Raw genomic sequence first — 23,065 nt, forward strand, 5'->3', positions numbered from 1 at the left:
TCAAACATCTTTCTTAACTGCAGGATTTATATACCAATATGCATCCTGAATCTCTAAGAAAGAATTTTTCAAACTCAGCTTCTTGGAGCACCATGTGGCACTAAATCTTCAGAGGCACCCACCACTTCTGGAAACCCTGACAGTCATGTTTAAAGATCAAATTTCCAATTTTTATATCAAGTTATAGAAATTAGGCCATTATCATATCTGAATTATGATATATAAATAATTCAGTAGTTTATATTAATGATATGCTTTCATTCTTAGTAGCGATAATATTATATCTTAATGAAAGCCAAGATTTGACTTTTTTTTTCCATTTGGAACCATTGCCGTAGTCTCTGATATGTATTTTTACATATTCATAAGCATAATAAAGTATAAAATAAGAATACATATATACTGTGGTTTGCAAGATTATGAGAGTATGAAAAAGGAATTAGAGACCTCAATACAGAAAGGAAAACACACATTTAAGGAATAAATTTTCCATAGCAACGGAGTTACATTTGTTCCATAGTGACTGTACTAAAATAACTTATCTGAAAGCTCTGGACACTTTAAATTAATGGAAAAATTGAAGAGAACATTAAAGTCTTATTACCCTAGTTGGTGATTTATGGATTAGGTTTAATAGCCTAGGTATTCTCCCATCTGCTTAGAAATATATCTTCAGTTTTAAAATTAATTTTAATAATTCCAGTTTTGAATGCAGTTTTTCACAAACAGAACTTAGTACGAGAGTTTGCAATACTTCTGTGAGAAAATTCCTGAAGTTTCATATGATTGAAATCTGCTTAGAAATATAAAAACAAAAAGACAGTTAAAATAGATGTAAGTATCAAAGGAATGGAAAAAATTTCATAAGAAATTCTATAGTTCACTATTTCTTAAGGGACTAGTTTTCCAGTTTGTAAATTGTGGTGTTTCCTAGATTCTTCTCCTGACTTTTACCTACAAAGTAGTCATAGCTCTGTTAATTAAGAACCATATTAAAATGTGGCCAAAACTGAACATTTTTAAAGTCACAAAATATATGAATAGGAAAAATCTTCAGAGGGGATCCATTGAAACAGCTTAATTTAAAAATGAGGAAACTGAGGGCAGATGAGGTAAAATATTTACCCAAAGTAATAGCAAGTTAGTGGTTTCATCCCTCCTTAAGAGCTTCAATCCTGAGCCCAGAACAATTGTTTATTAATGTCCTTTATCACACTATTGAGAATTTTTAGTAACCTAGATACATGATAGCTAGATAGATGATAAACACACAAATAAGCTACTGGTCTGTCCTCTCCAAGTATTTCATTTGTGTGTGTGCATGTGCACTCATATGCATGAATGTGTTTGCATACCACTGACTCCAAATTCAAATCTAAGATCATATGACTATCAGGCATTGTGCTACATGACCCACTAGTTTTTTCTCCTAAAACAAATTGTGCTTTCTCTCTTTATTTTCCATCTCCATCCATCTCTATTCTTCTTTCAATCTCTTAATATCTAAGATGTTTAAATTTTAATCATTTCCTATCAGGCCCACAATAGGTGGACCCTGATAGAATGGGAGAAACATGTGGAACAAAACTCAAATTCTTAAAAAAGTCTAAACTTACTGCACCAGTTGAGACTAGAGGACTCCTTGGCACTATCACCCTGAGATACTCTTTAATCTTCCAACTGAAACTATCCCCTGAAGTCACCTTTAAGCTAAATAACAGATTGGCACACAAAATAAAGGATATTATTTGTGAATATGGTGTTCCATTAAAAAACTGTCTATACGAGACCAAAGGAAACCCTGGTGGCATAGCGGTTAAGTGCTACGGCTGCTAGCCAAAGGGTTAGCAATTTGAATCCACCAGGTGCTCCTTGGAAACTCTGTGGGGCAGTTCTACTCTGTCCTATAGGGTCACTATGAGTCGGAATTGACTCGACGGCAGTGGGTTTGGCTTTTTTTGGATGAGACCAAAAGGTCAACAATTACCCTAAGGCAAATATGAGAAGATAAGGTGGCAGGGAAACTAGAGTACCGGAAATGGAACAACCAGAATGTAATTAAAGAGGATGCTGACACATTGTGAAAAACGTAACTAATGTCGCAGAACAACTTGTATAGAAATTGTCAGACAAGAAACTAATTTGCTTTGTAAGCTTCCACAAAAAAACGCAGTAAAATATTATTTAAAAATTTGAATCAATTCCATTTTCATAAATGAATGAAACTTAAAATAAAAGATGACTTTATGAGGGTGGAGCCAACATGGCACTATAGACAGAAGCACCATGCTGTCCCTTGGCAACACAGACCCAAAAGACTGAGCAAAACAGAGACAAACATCAATCCTGGAACCCTAAGTGTCAAAGGAAGAGATAAACAACTCAGCCAAGCACCGAATGGAATAAGAAATTGACAGAGAACAGAGAATGAGGATTCATGAGAAGGTCCTCTATCAGCTAATGGAGCATAGATTTGCCATCTTGGACTCCTGTCGGAGGTTTATGGACAGGGAGTACAGGAAAGCAGCTTCAGAGAGCTCCCAGCAGGAGACAGAGGACCCAGTAACCATGATATACACTTTACCATTCACCACTCTTCTTCCCCCACTTGACCTCCACTGCATCCCACCAGCTGCAGTCTCTTGTCCGGGAGGTACCAGTTCCGTCCCCATGCTGCTTGGATTCGCCCTGCCCACACTGGCCAGCTCCATCAGTGCCATTTGTTCGTTTCCAATTCTTTTGGTTTTTTCCCTGCCTCTCACCACCTCCCCCTCCTTTCTCTTCAACATATGGCTCCGTGTGCCAGCTTTACTTCTTCTTGAAAGGCTGTGAAGCACTGCTCGGCTAGGGAACTGCTTCCCTGGTCCAAACTGCCATGCTGGTGGGATCCCTGGAAACTTTTTTTGTTTTGTTTTGTTTTCTTCTGTTTGTTTGTTTTCTTTTTATTTTCATGGTTTCGGAGCCTCTTCTAACCAGACTGTACTGCCCCACCTTGGGAGCCACTTCCCTGGTCTGTGCAGCCACACACTGGTGAAATCCCTGAGGGCATTTCCTTTTTTTTTTTTTCCTGTGTGTCTTTCTTCATTTCTCAGTTTCTCCTCTCTCTATACTTACCTTCTTTTCCTGTCTCCTGAATACCTGGCACTGTGTGACACTTCTGCCCCTCTAGCCAGGCTGTACTTCGCAGTCTGGGAGCCACTTCCCAGTCTTCCAAGCCCTGCTGGTGGGATCCCTGGGGGCTTTTCTTTTTTTTTTCTAACTTTTATTTATTTTATTACTTTTTCCTTTTTGTTTTTCTCCATTTCTTAGTCTCTTGGCAAGCTTCCTTAGCACTCTTTGTGTGTGTGTTTTTTTTGTTTGCTTTTGCCCCCCATTTCTCTCTCTTCTCTCTCACTTCTTTCCCATATCCACCTTAGCTCTACACATCACAACCTTACCCCTCCTTCCTGCCTACCTGCACCATACACTGAACATTACACACCAGAGGAGCACAGGCATGGTCTACTGTAACCTGCCCTGCACTGATTCCCAGTCCACCCTGTCAGCCCTAGTACGTGTCACAGACAACCCATCCCAGCCCCTCCCATTCAGCTGAACCTGTCCTGCTGTACCATAGCTGAGCAACTGATCCTGCCCATTGGACAAGGAGGTGAAAACTATTGTACCCACAAACAAGTAAACAACAAAAGATGCACAGCTCACCCATTCAGATATAACCAAATAAAACAACAAAAAAAGGACAAAACAAAAATCTCTACAATGAATAAATGAAGAAAATAACTACCAAATGTCCCAAAGACAGGAGACGATATCACAACATATAAAAAACAGGATAGGATGATTCCAGGAGGCATGCAAAATAAAACATCAGATAACTTTCCAACAGAAGAAAAGGCAATAGAACTACCTGATAGGGAATCCAAATCTCTAATATTCAGAGCTATCAAAGAGTTAAAGCAAAAAGGAAGACAAAAATGAGGAAAAAAAGACAAATTCATGAAAAAGGCAGACAAATTCATGGAAAATACAGACAAAAATATGGAAGAATTCAAGAAAATAATACAGGAATCCAATGCCAAAATAAATTCACAGCTAGAAATCAACCAAAAAAAAAAAATTATAAATCCAAAAAAATAAACCACAAGATTTCAGAGGTGGACAGTGTCATAGAAGGGCTGAAGAGCAGGCTGAAACACCAGAATAAAGGATCAGTGAAATTGAAGACAAACACTTGGATACAATTTGGTTTGATGAAAAATCAGAAAAAAAAAAGAAGAAAACCCTGAGAATTGCATGCGATACAATCAAAAGCAAAAATTTATGAGTGATAGGAGTTCCAGAACAAGGAGAGAAAACAGAAAATATGGAGTGCATCATTGAAGAATTGCTGACAGAAAACTTCCCTAATATCATGAAAGATGAAAAGCTGACCATCCAAGAAGCTCAACTAACCCCATATAAGATAGACTCCAAAAGAAAATCACCAGGGCATATCATAATCACACTTGCTAAAACCAAAGACAAAGAAAGAATCCCGAGAACAGCTTAGGAAAATTAAAAAGTCACATACAGCGGGGAAACAAGACTAAGCTCTGATTATTCGGCAGAAACCATGCAGGCAAGAAGGTAATGGGCTGATAAAACCTTGAAGGAAAAAAAATTGCCAACCAAGAATAATGTATCTTGCAAAACTCTCATTCAAATAGGGTGGTAAAACTAGGACATTTCCATATAAACAGAAATTAAGGGATACGCAAAAACCAAACCAAACTTACAAGAATTATTAAAGGGAGTCCTTCAGTCTGAGATCAAACATCAGATGACAGTCTGAATCTAGGACTCAAGATCATACCACCCAGATACCAAACTAGAAAATGAACTCTCAGTGTCTATTCAAAACCAAAAGATTTACAACAGGTAATCAGAGAGGTTAATCTGTAAATGACAACAACGTCAGAATAATAAAAGAGGGAATAAATGATGTAGGTATAGAACTTTCTAACGGAGAGGAAGGCAAGGCGATACCAAGTAATGACAGTCTGGGTTTAAACCTAGGAAGATAAGAGTAAATTTTGAGGTAAAAACAAAGAAAGGTAACAAACCTACTCATCAAAAACAAAGAAAAAAACATAAACTCTCAGTAAAAACAAAATCTACAAAAACAAAAGAAATGAAAAAAAAACGAACAAAAAGAATTCAGTACAGGAGAGTAAGAGAAACAAAGGAAATGACAATACCGCAAAAAAAAAAAAAAAAAAGCACTACAAAATGGCAGCAATAAACTCACACATATCAGTAATTACACTGAATGCAAATGGCCTAAATGCACCCATAAAGTGACACAGAGCTATGGAATGGATTAAAAAACAGAATCCATCAATATGCTGTCTACAAGAGTCATGCCTTAGAAACAAAGATGTAAATATATTAAAAATCAAAGGATGGGAAAAAATATATATCAAGCAAGCAGCTACCAAAAAAGAGCAAGAGTGGGAATACTAATCTCAGATAAAATAGACTTTAAAACAAAACCCACCACAAAAGATAAAGAAGGGCACTATATAATGGTTAAAGAGACCATCCATCATAAAAACATTAACCATAATAAATATCTACCCACCCAATGCCAGCCCTCCAAAATACAAAAAACAAACTCTTAACAGCACTGAGAAGAGAAATTGACTGTTCCACAATAATAGCAGGAGACTTCAACATACCACTCTCAGTAAAGGACAGAACATCTAGAAAGAAACTCAACAAAGATACAGAAGAGCTAAAGGGCACAATCAGCCAACTTGACCTCATAGACATATATAAAACACTCTACCCAATTTTTTTTTTTTTTTTTTTTACCCAATAGCTGCAAGGTACACATTCTTTTCCAACACACATGGAATGTTCTCCAGAATAGCCCACATCTTAGACCACAGAGCAACCCTCAACAAAATCCAAAACATTGAGATAATACAAAGTATATTCTCTGACCACAATGCCATCGAAGTAGAAATTAACAATAGGAAGGGAAAAAAAAAAAATCAATTACATGGAAACTGAATAACACCCTGCTTAAAAACCACTGGATAATAGCAGAAATCACAGATGGAATTAAAAAATTCCTAGAATCAAAAGAGAATGAAAACACATCATACCAAAACCTTTGGGACACAGCAAAGGCAACGCTCAGAGGTCAATTTATAGCACTAGATGCACACATCAAAAAAGATGTCCCAGAAAAAAGGGACAAAATCAAAACATTATTTACACAACTTGAACAAATATAAAAAGAACAGCAAAAGAAGCCTACAGTCACCAGAAGAAAGGATATAATAAAGATCAGAGCAGAAACAAATGAAATAGAGAATAGAAAAATAACAGAATCAACAAAACCAAAAATTGGTTCTGTGAAAGGATCAACAAAATCAACAAACCACTGGCCAAACTGACAAAAGAAAAACAGGAGAGGGTGCAAACAACCCAAATAAGAAATGAAACAGGGGACATGACAAAAGACCCAACTGAAATAAGGATTATAACAAAGTGTTATGAAAAACTATACTCCAACAAATTTGAAAACCTAGAGGAAATGGACACATTTCTAGAGACATGCTACCCACCCAAACTAACACAAAATGATGTTGAAAATCTGAACAGACCCATAACAAGAGAGGAGATTGAAAAGGTAATTAAAAAAAAAAAAAACCAACAAAAAAAATTCCTGGCCCAGATGGCTTCACTGGAGAATTCTACCAAACATACAGAGAAGAGCTTATGCTAATACTACTCAAACTATTTCAGAACATAGAAAAGGAAGCGATGCTTCTGAATTCATTCTATGAAGCCAGCATAACCCTGATACCAAAATCAGGCAAAGACATCACAAAAAAAGAAAATTACAGACCAATATCTCTCATAAATATAGATACAAAAATTCTCAGCAAAATTCTAACCAGCAGAATTCAGCATTATATAAAAATATATATATATATACCACAACCAAGTAGGATTCATACCAGGTATGCAAGGATGGTTCAACATTAGAAAATCAATCAACACATTCCACCACATAAAAGGAAAGAAAAGAATCATTTCAATTGACGCAGAAAAGGTATTCAATAAAGTCCAACACCCATTCTTGATAAAAACCCTCAATAAAATAGGTAGAGAAGGAAAATTTCTCAACATAATAAAGAGCATCCATACAAAACCAACGGCCAACATCATTCTTAATGGAGAGAGATTGAAAACATTCCCCTTGAGAACAAGAATAAGACAAGGTGCCCCTTACCACCACTCCTATTTAGGATTGTGCTGGAAGTCCTAGCTAGATAAATAAGACAAGAAAAAGAAATAAAGGGCACCCAAACTGGTAATGAAGAATTGACACTCTCCCTATTTGCAGATGATATGATACTATAAGTAGAAAACCGAAAAGACTACATGAGAAAACAACTGGAACTAATAGAAAGATTCAGCAGATTAGCAGGATACAAGATAAACATACAAAAATCAGTTGGATTTCCATACACCAATAAAGAGAACAATGAAATCAGGAAAACAATACCATTTATAATAGTCCCTAAAAAAATAAAATAGTTAGGAATAAATCTAACCAGGGATGTAAAAGACCTATACAAAGAAAACTACAAAACACTATTGCAAGAAACCAAAAGAGATCTACATAAATGGAAAAACATACCATGCTTATGAATAGATAGACTCAACACTGGGAAAATGACAGTTCTACCCAAAACAATTTGCAAATATGATGCAACCCCCATCCAAATACCAAAAACATTCTTTAAAGAGGTGGAAAAAATTATCATTATTTTATGGAAAGGAAAGAAGCCTTGAAGAAGTAAAGCACTATTGGAGAAGAAGAATAAAGTAGGAGGGCTCACACTACCTGACCTCAGAACCTACTATACAGCTACAGTAGTCAAAACAGCCTAGTACTGGTACAACGACAGATACATTGACCAATGGAACACAATTGAGAACACAAATGTAAATTCATCCACCTACGGTCACCTGATCTCCAACAAGGGCCCAAAGTACATTGAATGGGGAAAAGGCAGTCTTTTTAACAAATGGTGCTGGCAAAACTGGATGTCCATCTGCAAAAAAATGAAACAGGATCCATACCTCACACCACGTACAAAAAAACTAATTCAAAATGGATCAAGGACCTAAATACAAAGCCAAAAAATATAAAGGTCATAGAAGAAAAAATAGGATCAACGCTAGAGGCCCGAATAAACAGCATTAACAGGATGCAAACCAAAACCAACAACATACGAACTCCAGAAAATAAGCCAGATAACTGGGATCTTCTAAAATTTAAACATTTATGCTCATCAACAGACTTCACCAAAAAAGTAAAAATTTTTGGCTATGACAAATCAGATGAAGGTCTAATCTCTAAAATCTACAGGAAAATGCAACACCTCTACAACAAAAAGACAAATAATCCAATTAAAAAATGGGCAAAAGAAATGAACAGACACTTCACCAAAGAAGACATTAAAGTGGCCAACAGACACATGAGGAAATGCTCCCAATCACTAGCCATTAGAGAAATGCAAATCAAAACCACAAGGAGATACCATCTCACCCCGGCATTACTGGCACAAATAAAAAAAAAAAAAACAGTAAATAACAAATGTTGGAGAAGCTGCAGGGCGGTCGGAACTCTTACGCACTACTAGTTGGAATGCAAAATGATACAACCATTTTGGAAAATGATATGGCAATTCCTTAGAAAGCTAGATATAGAAACACCATATGATCCAGCAATCCCACTCCTAAGAATATATCCTAGAGAAATAAGAGCCATCACATAAACAGACATATGCACACCCACGTTCATTGCAGTATTGTTCACAATAGCAAAAAAATGGGAACAACCTATATGCCCATCAACAGATAATGGTTAAACAAACTATGGTACATACACACATGGAGTATTACGCAACGATAAAGAACAGTGATGAATCTGCAAAGCATCTCAAAACATGGATGAATCTGAGGGCGTTATGCTGAGTGAAATAAGTCAATCACAAAAGGACAAATATTGTGTAAGACCACTACTGTAAAAAAAACTCATGAAGAGGTTAACGCAAAAAAAGAAACAGTCTTTGATGGTTACAAGGGAGGGGCAGGGTGAGGATGGAAACACTTTATAGACAAGAGGTGAGTGGTAACTTTGGTGAAGGGTAAGACAGTACACAATACTAGGGAAGCCAGCACAACTTGTACAAGGCAAGGTCATGGAAGATCCGTAGATACATCCCAACTCCCTGAGGGATCGAATTGCTGGGCTGAGGGCTGTGGGGACCACGGTCTCAAAGAACATCTAGATCAATTGGCATAACATAGTTGATAAAGAAAATGTTCTACATTCTACTTTGGTGAGTAGCATCTGGGGTCTTAAAAGTCTATGAGTGACCATCTAAGATAGCTGGCTGGTCTCGCCCCTTTGGGAGCAAGGAAGAATAAAGGAAACTAAAGATACAAGAGAAAGATTAGTCCAAAGGACTAATGGACCACATCTACCATGGCCTCCACCAGACCAAGTCCAGTACAACTAGATGGTGCCCGGCTACCACCACTGACTGCTCTGACAGGGATCACAATAGAGGGTCCTTGACAGAGCTGGAGAAAAGTGAAGAACAAAATTCTAACCCACAAAAAAAGACCAGACAGAGACTGGAGAAACCAGGAGAGTATGGCCCCTGGATACACTTTTAGCTCAGTAATGAAGTCACTGCAGAAGTTCATCCTTCAGCCAAAGATTAGATAGGCTCATAAAACAAAATAAGACTAAAGGGGCACACCAGGCCAGGGGTAAGGACTAGAAGTTAGGAGGGGACAGGAAAGCTGGTAATAGGGAACCCAAGGTCAAGAAGACAGGGTGTTGACATGTCATAGTTCTGTTAACCAATGTCATAAAACAATATGTGTACTGTTTAATGAGAATCTAGTTTGCTCTGTAAACCTTCATCTAAAGTACAATTAAAAGAAATTATAAAAAGAAAAAAAAAAAAAGACCTTATGAGAAATCTCACTTCATGGTAATCCCAATCAGGCAATAGCAAAGAATCACTGCACTGCTTCACATTGTTCTAAAAGAATTCCATATTTGTAAAGTTAAGGTTTTGTGTCAACTTGGCTGGGCCATGATTCTTAGTTGTTTGGCAGTTATGATGTAGTTTGGCAGTTACATAATGATGTAATCAACTCCATGTTGAGATCTGCTATGAGCAGTCAATTAGTTGCAAGGAAGTTTCCTTGGGGTGTAGCCTGCCTCCAGTATATCAATGGATAGTCCAGCAAGGCTGTTGCTCTGGATCCTGCATCTGACTCATCATCATCTGACCTCTAGTTCTTGGGACTTGAGCTAGCAGCTTACCTGCCAACCTAGGGATTCACTGGTCTCTGCAACCTGTGAGCCAGCAGCCTGCCAACAGCTGCCCCGGCAGCTACATGAGTCAGGGGAAGCCTAGAGCCTGAAGCCTGACCCACAGACTTGCAACTTGTCAACCTCTACAACCTCACGAGCCATTTCCTTGAGATAAATCTCTCTCTCTCTCTCTCTCTCTGTATATATATGTATACATATTATGCTTCACTGGTTTTGTTTCTCTAAAGAGCCCAGCCTGAGACACAAAGCATGTGACTACCATTGGTGACTTTCCTTTAAGAAAGGAGACAGCACTCACAGTAAGAGTATCCTTTTGTGCTTAAGGTTTTTTTTGTTGTTGTTCATCTGTTTCTGTTTTTTAATCTTAAAATGGTAATAATTATGCCTTCCTTTTAGCACTATCATGAAAATTAAGTGAAATAACACATGACACTCAGTTCAGTCAGGTGTATAGTAGGTGGTGAAAATAAATATTGCTTTACTTCTCTCCCTGCATTGTAATTGTATAACTATTTCAATTTCATGAAAATAAAAAAAAATCTGCTTGGTTAAAATGCAATACAGTGTGCACAAATAGATGGGAAATTGTGTGACTCCCTTCAAATTACTTTCTCCTAGCTACTAGAAATTAAGAGTGGATTGATGAAACAAACATAGAAAAGAAAAAGACACAAAAGAATATTCCACCCTACTTGTGCTCACTTGGAAGAAATAACGCAGGTCATACTAATACTCTAAGGTTTGTCATTGAAAGACCAGATGATTTATTGTTCTATATTTTTCAGTACCAGAACATAATTTGGGGGACCATCTGACAATTCAGAGACCACCCAGACGCAGTCAGTTTTTAGTAACTATTTTTAACCAAAAACCTGGAAGTTCAAATCCAACAGCTGTTCCTTGGAAACCCTATGGGGCAGTTCTACTCTTTCCTACAAGGTCACTATGAGTCAGAATCACATGACAACGTGTTTGATTTTTGTTTTTTTGGTATTTTTAATTAGGTGTTCAAGCTACATCCACTGAGCACCTGCTATGTACTAGCCACTGGGACAGATGTTGTGGATATAAAAATAAAGTGTCTCTGTCCTCAGAACACTAACCAATCTATTACAGCCATTAATCTCAGTGTAGTAACTGAAACACAACAGAAATGAGTAGGCTACCGAGTGAGCACAATGTAGAGGTACCTCAACCTGCTTGGATTTAAAAGGAAAAATTAGGGCTGAGCTTAGTCTTTTAGATGAATAGGAATTAGCCAATTCAAGAGTTGGTGGAAAGGAGAACAGTGTAGGAATATTCAGAAACAAGAGATCAGACATTGTGAAATGGGTGGGAAAGTGTGACTAGTGCAAGCCTAGGAGACATTAATATTGTAGAGACTTGTTGATTTCCCTTACTTTCAATGACACTTTTCTCTGATATACAGTGTACAGAATTGCTTTAAGTGGGGAGTGCACAGAGGTCAAAGAAGGTTGGCACAGTACATTTTTTTGGAAGACAAACACAAATTTAAATGAAGATTATTAAAGAAACAGAGTAAAATGACCAAAAAGGTGGTTAGGACAGGGCTAGAAGAAGAGAACAGAGACATGCATGCAGTTAAAGAATATTAATTTTTAACATATGAATGTTTATTGCACAAGTTGTCATCAGCAGGATACCAAACCAAAAACCAAACCTGTTGCCATCAAGTGGATCCTGACGTATGGTGACCCTATAGGCAGAGTAGAACTGCCCCATCGGATTTCCAAGGAGCGGCTGGTGGATTTGAACTGTTGGCCTTTTGGTTAACAGTCAAACCCTTACCCACTGCGCCACCAGGGACCTAGTAGTGTATCAGGCATTAAAAATCAACAGCCTTATTTCCAGGTGTGGGGACAATGGTTAATCTGTTTCCCTTAACTGTAATTCTCATGCAGTTTGCCTCTGTCCTATAGGGTCCCTATGAGTCAGAGTCAACTCAACAGCAATAGGTAGGAATGTTAGAGACGTAATAATTAAAATTCCTGTCCAATAATAAAATATGAGTATGTTTTTCTGGGTTTTGGCCGTGAAAAAATATATACGTGAATTCATCTCTCTTAAATTGCATCATGTTTAAAATGTTCTACAAAGGAACTGATACTTAAGCTTATGATAAATTATTTTGTCAGGAAAGGATGATATATAATGATTAAACTAACTGAATATGTGATTAGATCATGAAATATTTTGTAGGAATACTCAAAATAAACACGAAAGAAAAAAAATCTCTTAAAATTTAACCCTTAAGATGTATTGGTAAATGCTATATCATATATAGTTTTACAAAAACAGCTAAAAAATATAAATCTCTATATGTCTATCCCTGTATCTCTAACTATCTATCTAAACAAATAGTGGTTACAGATACTGATACTTCTTAGACACAACCAATCACGGAATTAGTTTTTTTTTGGTTTGAAGACTTAAGGTCAGCCTCATGGGACATTTCAGTCAATTGACATAACATAGTTTGTGTTCTATGCTGAGCGAAATAAGTCAATCACAAAAAGACAAATACTGTATGAGACTACTATTATAAAAACTCAAGAAAAGGTTTACACACAGAAAAAAAATTTTTTGATGGTTACTAAGATGGGAAGGATGGGGACAGGAAATCACTAACTAGATGGTACATAAATGTCAACTTTGGTGAAGGGAAAAACAGCATGCAGTATAGGGGAAGTCAGCACAGTTTGACCAAGGCAAAGTCATAGAAGCTTCCAAGATGCATCCAAACACCTTGAGGGACTGAGTTGCTGGGGCTGAGGGCTGGGGACCATAGTCTCAGGGGACATCTAAGTCAATTGGCATAACATAGCTCATAAAGAAACTGTTCTACATCCTACTTTAGCCAGTAGCATCTGGGTTCTTAAAAGCTTATATGTGGCCATCTAAGATACATCTATTGGTTTCATCCCATCTGGAGCAAAGAAGAATGAAGGAAACCAAAGACACAAGGAAAATATTAGCCCAAAGGAGTAAAGGACCACATGAATCATAGTCTCCACCAGCCTGAGCCCAGAAGAACTAGATGGTGCCCAGCTACCACCACTGACTGCTCTGACAGGGATCATAATAGAAGGTCCTGGATAGAGTAGGAGAAAAATGAAGAACAAAATTCAAATCCACAAAAAGCGACCAGAATTACTGTTCTAACAGAGGCTGGAGGAACTTCCCCCTGACACTATGGCCCCTGGACACCATGCTAACTTAGAATCGAAGCCCACTTTTCAGCCAAAGATTAGATAGGTTTATGAAACAAATGATAACACATGTGAGAAATGTTCTTCTTAGCTCAATTAAATATACTAGACCAAATGGGCAACTCCTGCACAAAGGCAAGATGAGAAGACAGGAAGGGCCAGGAAAACTTGACAAATGGACATGAGGAAGCCGGGGTGGAAAAGGGGAGAGTGCTGACACATTGGGGGAATTGCAAACCATGTCACAAAACAATTCATGTATAAATTTTTTAATGAGAAACTAATTTGCTCTGTAAACTTGTACATAAATCACGACAAAAAAGTTTATGGAATGCATAAACATCAGTATCCTAGGCACTCGTGAGCTGAAATGGACTGATACCGGCCATTCTGAATCAGGCAATCATATGGTCTACTATGCCATGAATGACAACTCATAGAGGAATGGTGTTGCATTCATCCTCAAAAAGGACATTTCAGATCTATCCTGAAGTACAACGCTGTCAGTGATAGGATAATATCCCTATGCCTACAAGAAAAAAGTTCATACCATTATTCAAGTTTATGTACCAACCATTAATGCCAACAATGAGGAAATTGAAGATTTTTACCAACTCTTGCAGTCTGAAATTGATCAAGCCTGCAATCAAGATGCATTGATACTTACTGGTGATTGGAACGCGAAATTTGGAAACAAAAACGAAGGATTGGTAGTTGGAAAATATGGCCTTGGTGGTAGAAACAATGCTGGAGATTGCATGATAGAATTTTGCAAGACCAGCGACTTCTTTATTGCAAATATATATTTTCACCAACATAAATGGCAACTTTTTTTTTTATATATGTGGACCTTGCCAGATGGAATACACGGGAATAAAATCAACTATATCTGTGGAAAGAGACCATGGGAAAGCTCAACATCATCAGTCAGAACAAGGCTGGGGGCCGACTATGGAAAAGACCATCAATTACTCTATGCAAATTCAAGTTGAAGCTGAAGAAAATTACAAGTCCACAGAGCCAAAGTATGACCTTGAGTATATTCCACCTGAATTTAGAGGCCTGAATTGTGGAAAGGTTTAAATGAAATAAGCTGTGTAAAATCCTAGAATAATGTTGGACATAGAATAGGCCCTCAAAAAAGTTGAACAACTTCTGGGAAATGCCTATTGATGGAGTCCCCCATTAAAAAGACTAACATTCTAAGGAGATGAAGCATGTAAGTGCAAATCCTTTAGTTTTATGGTATTGCAAGATTATTTTTTTTTTTAACTGTGAGCAAAAGGATAAGACAACTAGTATAGTTTAGTTTCAGATTCCCAAAAATACCTAGAATGGAGGCTAGAAATCTTTTAAAAATTTTCTAACACAACACAAATATCATGTGTAGATAGTATGACCTGCCTCACAGACCCAGACAGTTATACATATCTCTTATTTTGTTTCAATTAATCACTCAGTCAAAACAAGTTCATTATCAGGTAGCCCAGTGTATCCCCTTAAACTCCGTCCTATACTCTTCCTGATTTAGTGAAAACTCTAGAGATTAATAAAAATGAAAAACCAAATCTATTGCCATCGTGTCAATTCTGACTCATAAAAAAATAGCTACCTTATAAGACAGAGTATAAGGACCCCATTGGATCTCCTAGGCTGTAATCTTTATGGGAGAAGATCGCCAGGTCTTTTCTCCCACAGAGTGGCTGGTGGGTGCCAACCATCATCCTTTCAGTTGGCAGCTGAGAGCTTACCCACTGCACCACCAGGACTCCAGAGATTACTCAGTCCCAAATTGGTCTATCCTTGCCCAAAAGCCGAAAAGAGAGAACTGAAATCCACACAGCTCACTGCCACTGTTGTTTCTCACTGCCATGCAGCATCACTGATAAAACTTGGTCCCAATAGTTCCTCAGATCCTTGTTAACTCTTGCTGGGCTGGTCTCTGTATTGGCTTCAAGGATATCACACATTTGGGATTTTAAGAGTAGAGTTCTCTGTGTTCACAATACCTAACTCAGCCATTATTGTCTAAGAGCACCACATCACATCTGGGTGGCAGGATCCTGAGAAGCTTCTAGCCTAAACTACAAGCTGTGCCAGACAAGGCCTCCACCCACCAACAATACTTGGGACCTTATGTCAGACCTGGATCAGCCAAGACCTCTTTATTTTCCTAAGGAAACCTTGTACGCAGGTGTCTCACTGCCCTTCTCCAGTACTGTGTCTTGGTCAGAGCCACCCTAGTCAGATCCCTCTAAATTCAAATTTCTGGCCATGCATCTTGGTCCCACTACAGGTGGTCATGAAGAATGGTGATGATGGGAAATCCTCCCAGTGAACCAAACTTCAGACAATGAAACTGGTTATTAATTTTGCCAGAAAGATGCCACAGGTTCAGATCTATAGTAATTCATGAGCTGCAGCTAATGGTTTTGCTGGATGGTCAGGGACTTGGAAAGAACACAACTGGAAAACTGGTGACAGGGAGGTTACTGAATGGCCAAAAAAGATATTTTTGTTTATAAATACTCACCAAAACATAACCTCAGCAGTGTAAGATTTTAATAATCATGTGGATAAAATATCTCGTTTCATGGACGAAAGTCAGCCTCTTTCCCCAACCATTCATGTCTTCGCCCAATGGTCTCATGAACAAAGTGGCCACGGCAGGAGGTGTAGTAGAGCTTATGCCAGAGCTAAACAACATGAACTTTCACTCACAAGGCTGATATGGATATAGCCACTGCTAAGTGCCCACCTGCCAACATTAGAGACTACCATCAAGCCCCTAGTACAATTTCATTCCCCTGGGAATCAATCAGATACCTGGTGAAATATTAATTACCTTTAACTACTTCCATTATGTGCAAGGCAGTGTTTTATTCTTTCTGGAACAGATAATTACTCCAGATATGGATCCGGCTTCCCAATCCTTCTGCCAAAATCACAATCCATGGACTATCAGAATGCCTTATTTACCATCCTCGTATTCCACAAAGTATCACTTCTGACCAAGGAACTCATTTTATAGCAAATGAAGCACAGCAATGGGTCCATGCTCATGGAATTTACTGGATGTACCATGTTTTCCATCGTCTTTCTCCAGTTTTAAAGATCCATGTCCCAGGAATATCCCTCAGTCCCAAGCAAACAGGTCAAACTGGAACAGTCAGTGTCCCTCTCCTGCCCTTGAATCTAGGCAGAGATTCATGACTGCCCTAACCAAGGAAGTATTGAAGAAGTGAAGATATAGAACTCCCAAAGTAGGTCATAAAGAGTATATAGCTTCTCCCCTTCTCTCTCGTTTCCCTTCTCCTCTTCCTCCTCCACTTCCTTCTCTCTCTCTCTCTTTTTCAGTCTCCCTCCTCTCTCTTTCTCTTTCAACACTTCCCCTTGAAACCATATTGTGAGGAAGTCCAATCCACATGGAGGAACCACAGGGAAGAGGGGTAGGATATTCCAGGCAGCAGCTTCAGTGTGGCCGGCATGAGTGATGACTCCAGCCCTTAGCCTCCATATCTTCCACCTGAGGCCTGAGACACAGTGGATTAGAAGTATCACTGTATTCTATCTGAATTCTTAACCTACAGAAACCCTGAAAGAGGAAACTGATTATTGTTGCTTTAAGCCATTAAATTTTCGGGTAATTTGTTACACAGCAACAGATAACTGCAGCACTTGTCCTTTCTACTATCTATCATCTGAGGACCTCTCAGCCTCTGTCTGCCTCTCCATCATTTTGATGGCTGTGAGAGGTGAAGGCACCAGTATTCACTGAGCCTAATCAAACATCAGACAAGGGTGACTCATTTTTCCTGCTTTCTTGTTTCCAGGCAAGTCTTAGGAGCTTAACAGTGCAGACCCTGTAGCTCAATTATGTGAGTTGGAGTCCTGGCTCTGCCACTTACTATCTGTGAGCCCTTGGGCTAGTTATGTAATGTAATGCCTCAGTTTCCTCAACTGTAAAATTATGTTATTAATAGCACATATCTGATAAGGTTGATAAGAAGCCCTGGTGACACACTGGTTAAGAGCTCAGCTGCTAACCAAAAAGTTGGCAGTTTGAACCAGCCGCTCCATGGGAGAAAGATGTGGCAGTCTGCTTCCGTAAACCTTACAGCCTTGGAAACCCTATGGGGGCAGTTCTACTCTGTCCTATAGGGTCGCTGTGAGTTGCAATCAACCTGACAGCAATGGGATGGGATAAGATTTATTGGCAGGAATAAATGAATTCGTATTTGCAAAGCTCTTAAAACAGTACCTGGAACACAGAAAGTGTGACATAAGTGCTTGTGAAATAAAACAATGTAGTGTGCCAGAAAATGACCATTTTTCTCACAAGCAAAGCTAAAAGGTGAATGGTGTTCTTATTTCCTTAAGTTTTTCTAAGTTATTTCAGAACACCAGTCCCTACTCCAGTCTTCTCTGTAGCTGGCTCCTGTTTGTATGACCTCTGGTTCTTGGGACTTGAGCTAGCAGCTTACCTGTGTTCTTGCCTGCCCATCTTGGGATTCATCGATTTTCACAGCCTGTGAGCAACTGCCCTGTGCTCTGACCTGCTGATCTTGAGTTTGCCAGTCCCTTCAGGTACGTGAATAAGGAGAAGTCTCCTTCCTGACCCACAGACTTGGGACTTTATTGCTTCTATAACCGTGTGAGCCACTTCGTTGATATAACTCTCTCTCTCTTTCTCTCTATACGCTTTACTGGTTTTGCTTCTCTAGAGAACCCAGCCTGAGACACTAGGAAAATTTTTCTGTGGCTTTCTGAGTCATAATTTTGAAATTCCTTACAAAAACTGTAGCTTTCTCCCCTGTTCTCTAATAAAAAACAAACCCACTACCGTCGAGTCGATTCAGACTCATAGCGACCCTATAGAACTGCCCCATATGGTTTCCAAGGAGTGCCTGGTGGATTCGAACTGCCGACCTTTTGGTTAGCAGCCATAGCTCTTAACCACTATGCCACCAGGGTTTCCACTGTTCTCTAATAAGTCTTAATAAATGCATACCAAGTCTGATATATCAGCTTGGATCCCAGCAGAAAACAGAAGGCACTCAAACTGGGAAATTCAGGAGAACTTAATTAAGGAAGTATTTTAAAGGTAGACAAGACTTAGGAAAGCCAGCAACAAAGGATGGTGCAGCTAGCAATGGAGGAAGCCATTACCTTTCATTGGGCAGAAGTTGAGAGGAGCTGTATGGAGTGGGCTGTCTTGGAGAGCCTTTGGTAAAGGGATGCAGTCAACCAGGGATGACCCAGCTAGGAGGTCACCAGACGCTTGGTTATTTATTGCTGTATAACAGATCACTCCCAAATTTACTTGTGGGAAACAATGATTTGTAGATCAGAAATTCTGGCAGAACACTACATGGGTAGATCACCTCTGCTTCACAATGACTGGGGCCTCAGATGGGATGGTTTAAATAGCTGAAAATGGCTGGAACAGTTCAATGGGGTCATATATCTAGGGTCTCAGTTCTGGTGTTGGCTGGATTCCGCGGTTCCTCTCCATGATATATCTGCTGGGACTGCAATTTCCCCCAAGATGGCTAGTTCACTCTCATATCAACCTGGGAAGGTTGGAACAGCTGGAAGGTAGCCAGAATTACTGTTTCCACATAGTCATGAGGACCTTCCTATGGTTTTCTCCACCAAGGAAGTCACAAGGTGGTCAGACTTTTTATCCATTTGCACTGGTATTCTCAATCTAATTGTACAGAGGCGCCTTTGTTTTCTGACTTCATACGTTTTTCTTTTTCCAGAAAATCAGTGATTAAAAAAAGGGGGTGTTTGATGCGATGGCTAAAGGCACTTAACCTATTATTATTACTAAGTACCGGTGTGACTTGGTAGGAAATTGTTCACCTAGACCCTCAACACTTCACTTGACCTTTGAGGTCAGGGCTGCAGGAATCTGTCTTGGTGCAAAGCATCCCAACTCTTCTCGCTGGGGCGCTTTGAGATGCCGCGCGGGCTGGGCGTGGAGCGAAGTGGGTCCCGGCTCCTACCCGACCTACGCGTTGGGTTGGAGGAAGAGCGACGCGGCCCGGTCATTGTTCTCCCAGGCCCGAGGAAGAGCGCCCAGGATAGCAGCAGCTCTCACTTTCGGAAGGCTCCCAAAACTCCCGGTTTTTGGGCTTGGGAGGGGTCCCCTACATGGCAACCTTCCACTTCCTAGAGCGAGGCGAGGCGCTCTGCGAACACATCCAGTCACCTTTGCGCGCTTCCCAGGAGCCGCCTCGCCTCCCAGCGCACCCCAGCGGCCGCGCGGCCTCCCAGCCGCGGCCACTCTGCTGCCGGAGAGTTCGCCTGTCGTCGTCACGGCCGCCTCAGGACCCGGGTACTCGAGAGTCGGCCGGACCCTAGGCAGACAGAGGGGCAGCTGCGGCCGAGCCCGCCCGCTACACCTGGGAGCGGTACGGAGCTGGAGGGACTGGGCGGGGCGGGAAGCTGGCCCTGCGCCTGCAGCCTCTCCGCCAGCCGACCGGGCCGGAGCGAGGCGGAGGGGGAGGGTCTCGAGGAAGTGTCCTGCTCCTCCGAGGGAGGGACCCTAGCTAGGGTGGAAAACCAGCTCCAGCGAGACGCGGAGTCGCGCGGCGCAGATCATGGAGCGGGGCGACCCCGGCCCCGGGCGGCCGCAGCAGCAGCGGGACCAGGACTCGGTAGAAGCGTGGCTGGACGATCACTGGGACTTTACCTTCTCTTACTTTGTTAGGAAAGCAACCAGGTAAGAAGAGAACGCACGGAAGACCTAGTCGGGGCATGGAGAGTGACCTGGGACTGTTCTCTTTCGCCCTTTGAATTTTCCCTTCCTTCCCATTAAGCAGCCACCAGTTCCCCGGCCCTTTGCTTTTGAAGTAGGTCCTTGGTCCTGTTATGGATAAATACCTCTACTTTAAAGTGAATACGGTAACTAAAACCGAAGCGTCAGATTCTACCCAACTTGCTCACAAAGTTCAAGTACAAAAATGTATGTGCCGACCCCCCCGCCCCAGCTCCCGCCACCCTGGTCTTCCCTGGGAGCAAGGTTATTTTTATATAACGTCGCTCATGGGGCCTTCCACCAGCCCCTCTCCTGCCTCTTGGTTTTCCTAAATCCCCTTAGCGAAACCAAAACACTTTTTTGAGCCCCTTCCCTGTAGCTCCGGAAGCACCATTTCCAACTCGGTCCCAGTGGCTCCGCTCCTCCCCGTCCCCCCTCGCCCCGGCCCTGGCGGGGCGGGGAAGCCGGGGTAGAGGCGAGACGACCGGAGAGCCCAAAGGCAACAACATGCCGGAACCTTCCCAGAGTGAGTGCGGTCGCCTTTTGCCCCTTCCAGTCCCCTCGTCCCGCGCGCCTCCTTTCACTCGCGCTTTCGCAAAAGGCGGTGCCGCTGGAAGGAGGGGCTCCACGGCTCGCACACAAAGGGCGCGGGGGAGGTGCACCGGGGAGCGAACCCCGGGGAGCTGACGGGTCCCGCGCGGCCCGAGCCGACCCCACAGGCCAGCTTCTCCTGGTCGGGAGCCAGGCGGAGGGCGGCTGCTTCGGAGCGCGGGGAGGAAGGAGCCTGACCCTTTGGAAGCAGCTCACAGCAGGCAGTCGGGGCGCGCGTGGGAAACGCTCGCGGGAGAGTTGGGAGGAATTGAGACCGGAGCCGAGGGACGAGGAGGGTGGAGCGTGGCGGGCGGACTCCCCGAAGCTTGAGGAGTTAGTGCGAGGCCGGGGTGCGGACAGCGCTCCTGCGCGCGGACTCAGGCTGACTCCCTGACGCACCCCTTTGGAGCAGGAGCTGAGCTCCGCCGCCGCCACCAGCGCAGGGCAGTGGCCGTCGGACTGCGAGTGCTGGCCATCGCGGCCAGGAGGAAGATGCACGCGGGGCGGTGATGGTGGAGGAGCCGACCGAGGCTTCGCGCCGCACTCCCGCTTGCCGGCGCGCGGCCGCGGCTCTGCCGGGCGCTCCCCGCCAGGGGGCGGCGCAGCGCGGGACGAGCGGGCAGCGACGGTCAGCGGCGCGGCGTCGGGGGCCGTAGGGAGCCCGCTCCGAGTCGTCGGCTTCACCTGGGCAGGTTGTCACCCTGCCCCGCTCGCGCCTCCTGGAGTACAGACTCGGCCGAGGCCTCAGGGTCTGCATCTTGAACTTCCTATGTTTGCTATGTTGCCCTTTGGAGACAAAACAAGGTACTTGCTACTGCATCCCCCGCCCCCTCCCTTCCCCGGGGCGCGACGGGGACGGGTAAGGGGTGGTGGGGCCCGGGTCACACCGACGGGGCGATACCCCAGTGAAAATGACCTATGTGATATTTTTGTGTCCCTTTATTCTCTTGCAGATGTATTATGTATTACTTTGGGTTTTTTTTTCAACCCTGTTTTTCCTAAGGAACGTTTAAAATTGGTGTCCCTTTGATCACTTTCCGCATTTTTGATGGAGGCAACAGCTCCAGGTCAAATCTTATCTCTTCTACTTAATTACTCCAATCTCCTTCGTTAAATCCCTGTCCGGCCTTCCCTTTTTTCCTTCAAGATCCTAAACCAGGAGCCGCCAGAGGATAGATTTAGTGGATAACTCTGGAAGGAAAGCGGTTTATTTACGAAGGGCACTTTTCTGCGAGTTTGAGGCTGAGGCACTAACGCCATCTAGGTCTGGAATTATCGATTGCTATTTGGACTGACAGTTTTCAGAGGTCACCTGCTACTCCGAGGCCATCTGTCCCCAGTTTTCTTTCTCCCTTGCACACTCCCACCCTTCCGCTCATGAATTACAGCGCATAAAACGGCAAGCGGGGAGGCGAACTAGGCTGGTTTTTTGTTTAGTGTGTGTGAAGGTGTGCTTTGCACGCGTTCTGAGGCGGTTTATTAATAGCTTAAAGGAAAACGTTATTAGTCTGACATTACAGCATAAACGCCCTTTTTTCTTTTTTCTTCCCTCTTCCTTCAAATATGTAAATTTGGCACGATTTGGTGGTAATTTTTGACTAGTAGTTAAGAACACTTCATTTTAAGAGCTTGCAAAAACTGAAAGTGTAGTCACATTTTACTCGAAGATAAGTTGAAAGAGCACAGTTACATTTTGTTCCCATTAGGATTAAAATTAGAATTTTCAAGTTTACATTGCTCCCTCTGTGAAGCTTAGATCACCTGAGACTCCATAAAAAGATTTTTCCCCCCGTTAAGGTTTTTATATTACAGTTGATGTTGGCAATAGGCTGAAAGCTTTCTAAGGCATGTGTGTGTTTGTCCTTTTAAGAGAAGAGTATGTTGAGTGTAAGTTAGAAAATGAAAGTGTAAAATATTTAAGAGTCGTGCAGGCCCTCACCATTAGGAGGTATAAAGTGCTGAAAGTTGTCACTGTAAAAAATATAATCGAAGAATTTGCATGTAGCCGGAGGTTCTTCCTGAAACAGTATTCCAGTTTGGGATTTTGCTCGGGGCTGT

The 23,065-nt window shown here is 41.6% G+C and overlaps 1 protein-coding gene across 1 annotated transcript in view; it reads left to right on the top strand.

Moving 5' to 3' along the window:
- Positions 1–23,065, top strand: part of LOC126077505 (uncharacterized) — a 120,186-nt gene that overhangs the window by 91,283 nt on the left and 5,838 nt on the right. Inside the window, 4 exon segments of the mRNA XM_049887048.1 lie at positions 19,584–19,765; positions 19,832–20,323; positions 20,796–20,942; positions 21,420–21,811. Of these exon segments, the coding sequence (XP_049743005.1) occupies positions 19,584–19,765; positions 19,832–20,323; positions 20,796–20,942; positions 21,420–21,811 (1,213 nt within the window).

Source organism: Elephas maximus, chromosome 5 (assembly GCF_024166365.1).
Source record: "Elephas maximus indicus isolate mEleMax1 chromosome 5, mEleMax1 primary haplotype, whole genome shotgun sequence".
NCBI classification, from domain to species: domain Eukaryota; kingdom Metazoa; phylum Chordata; class Mammalia; order Proboscidea; family Elephantidae; genus Elephas; species Elephas maximus.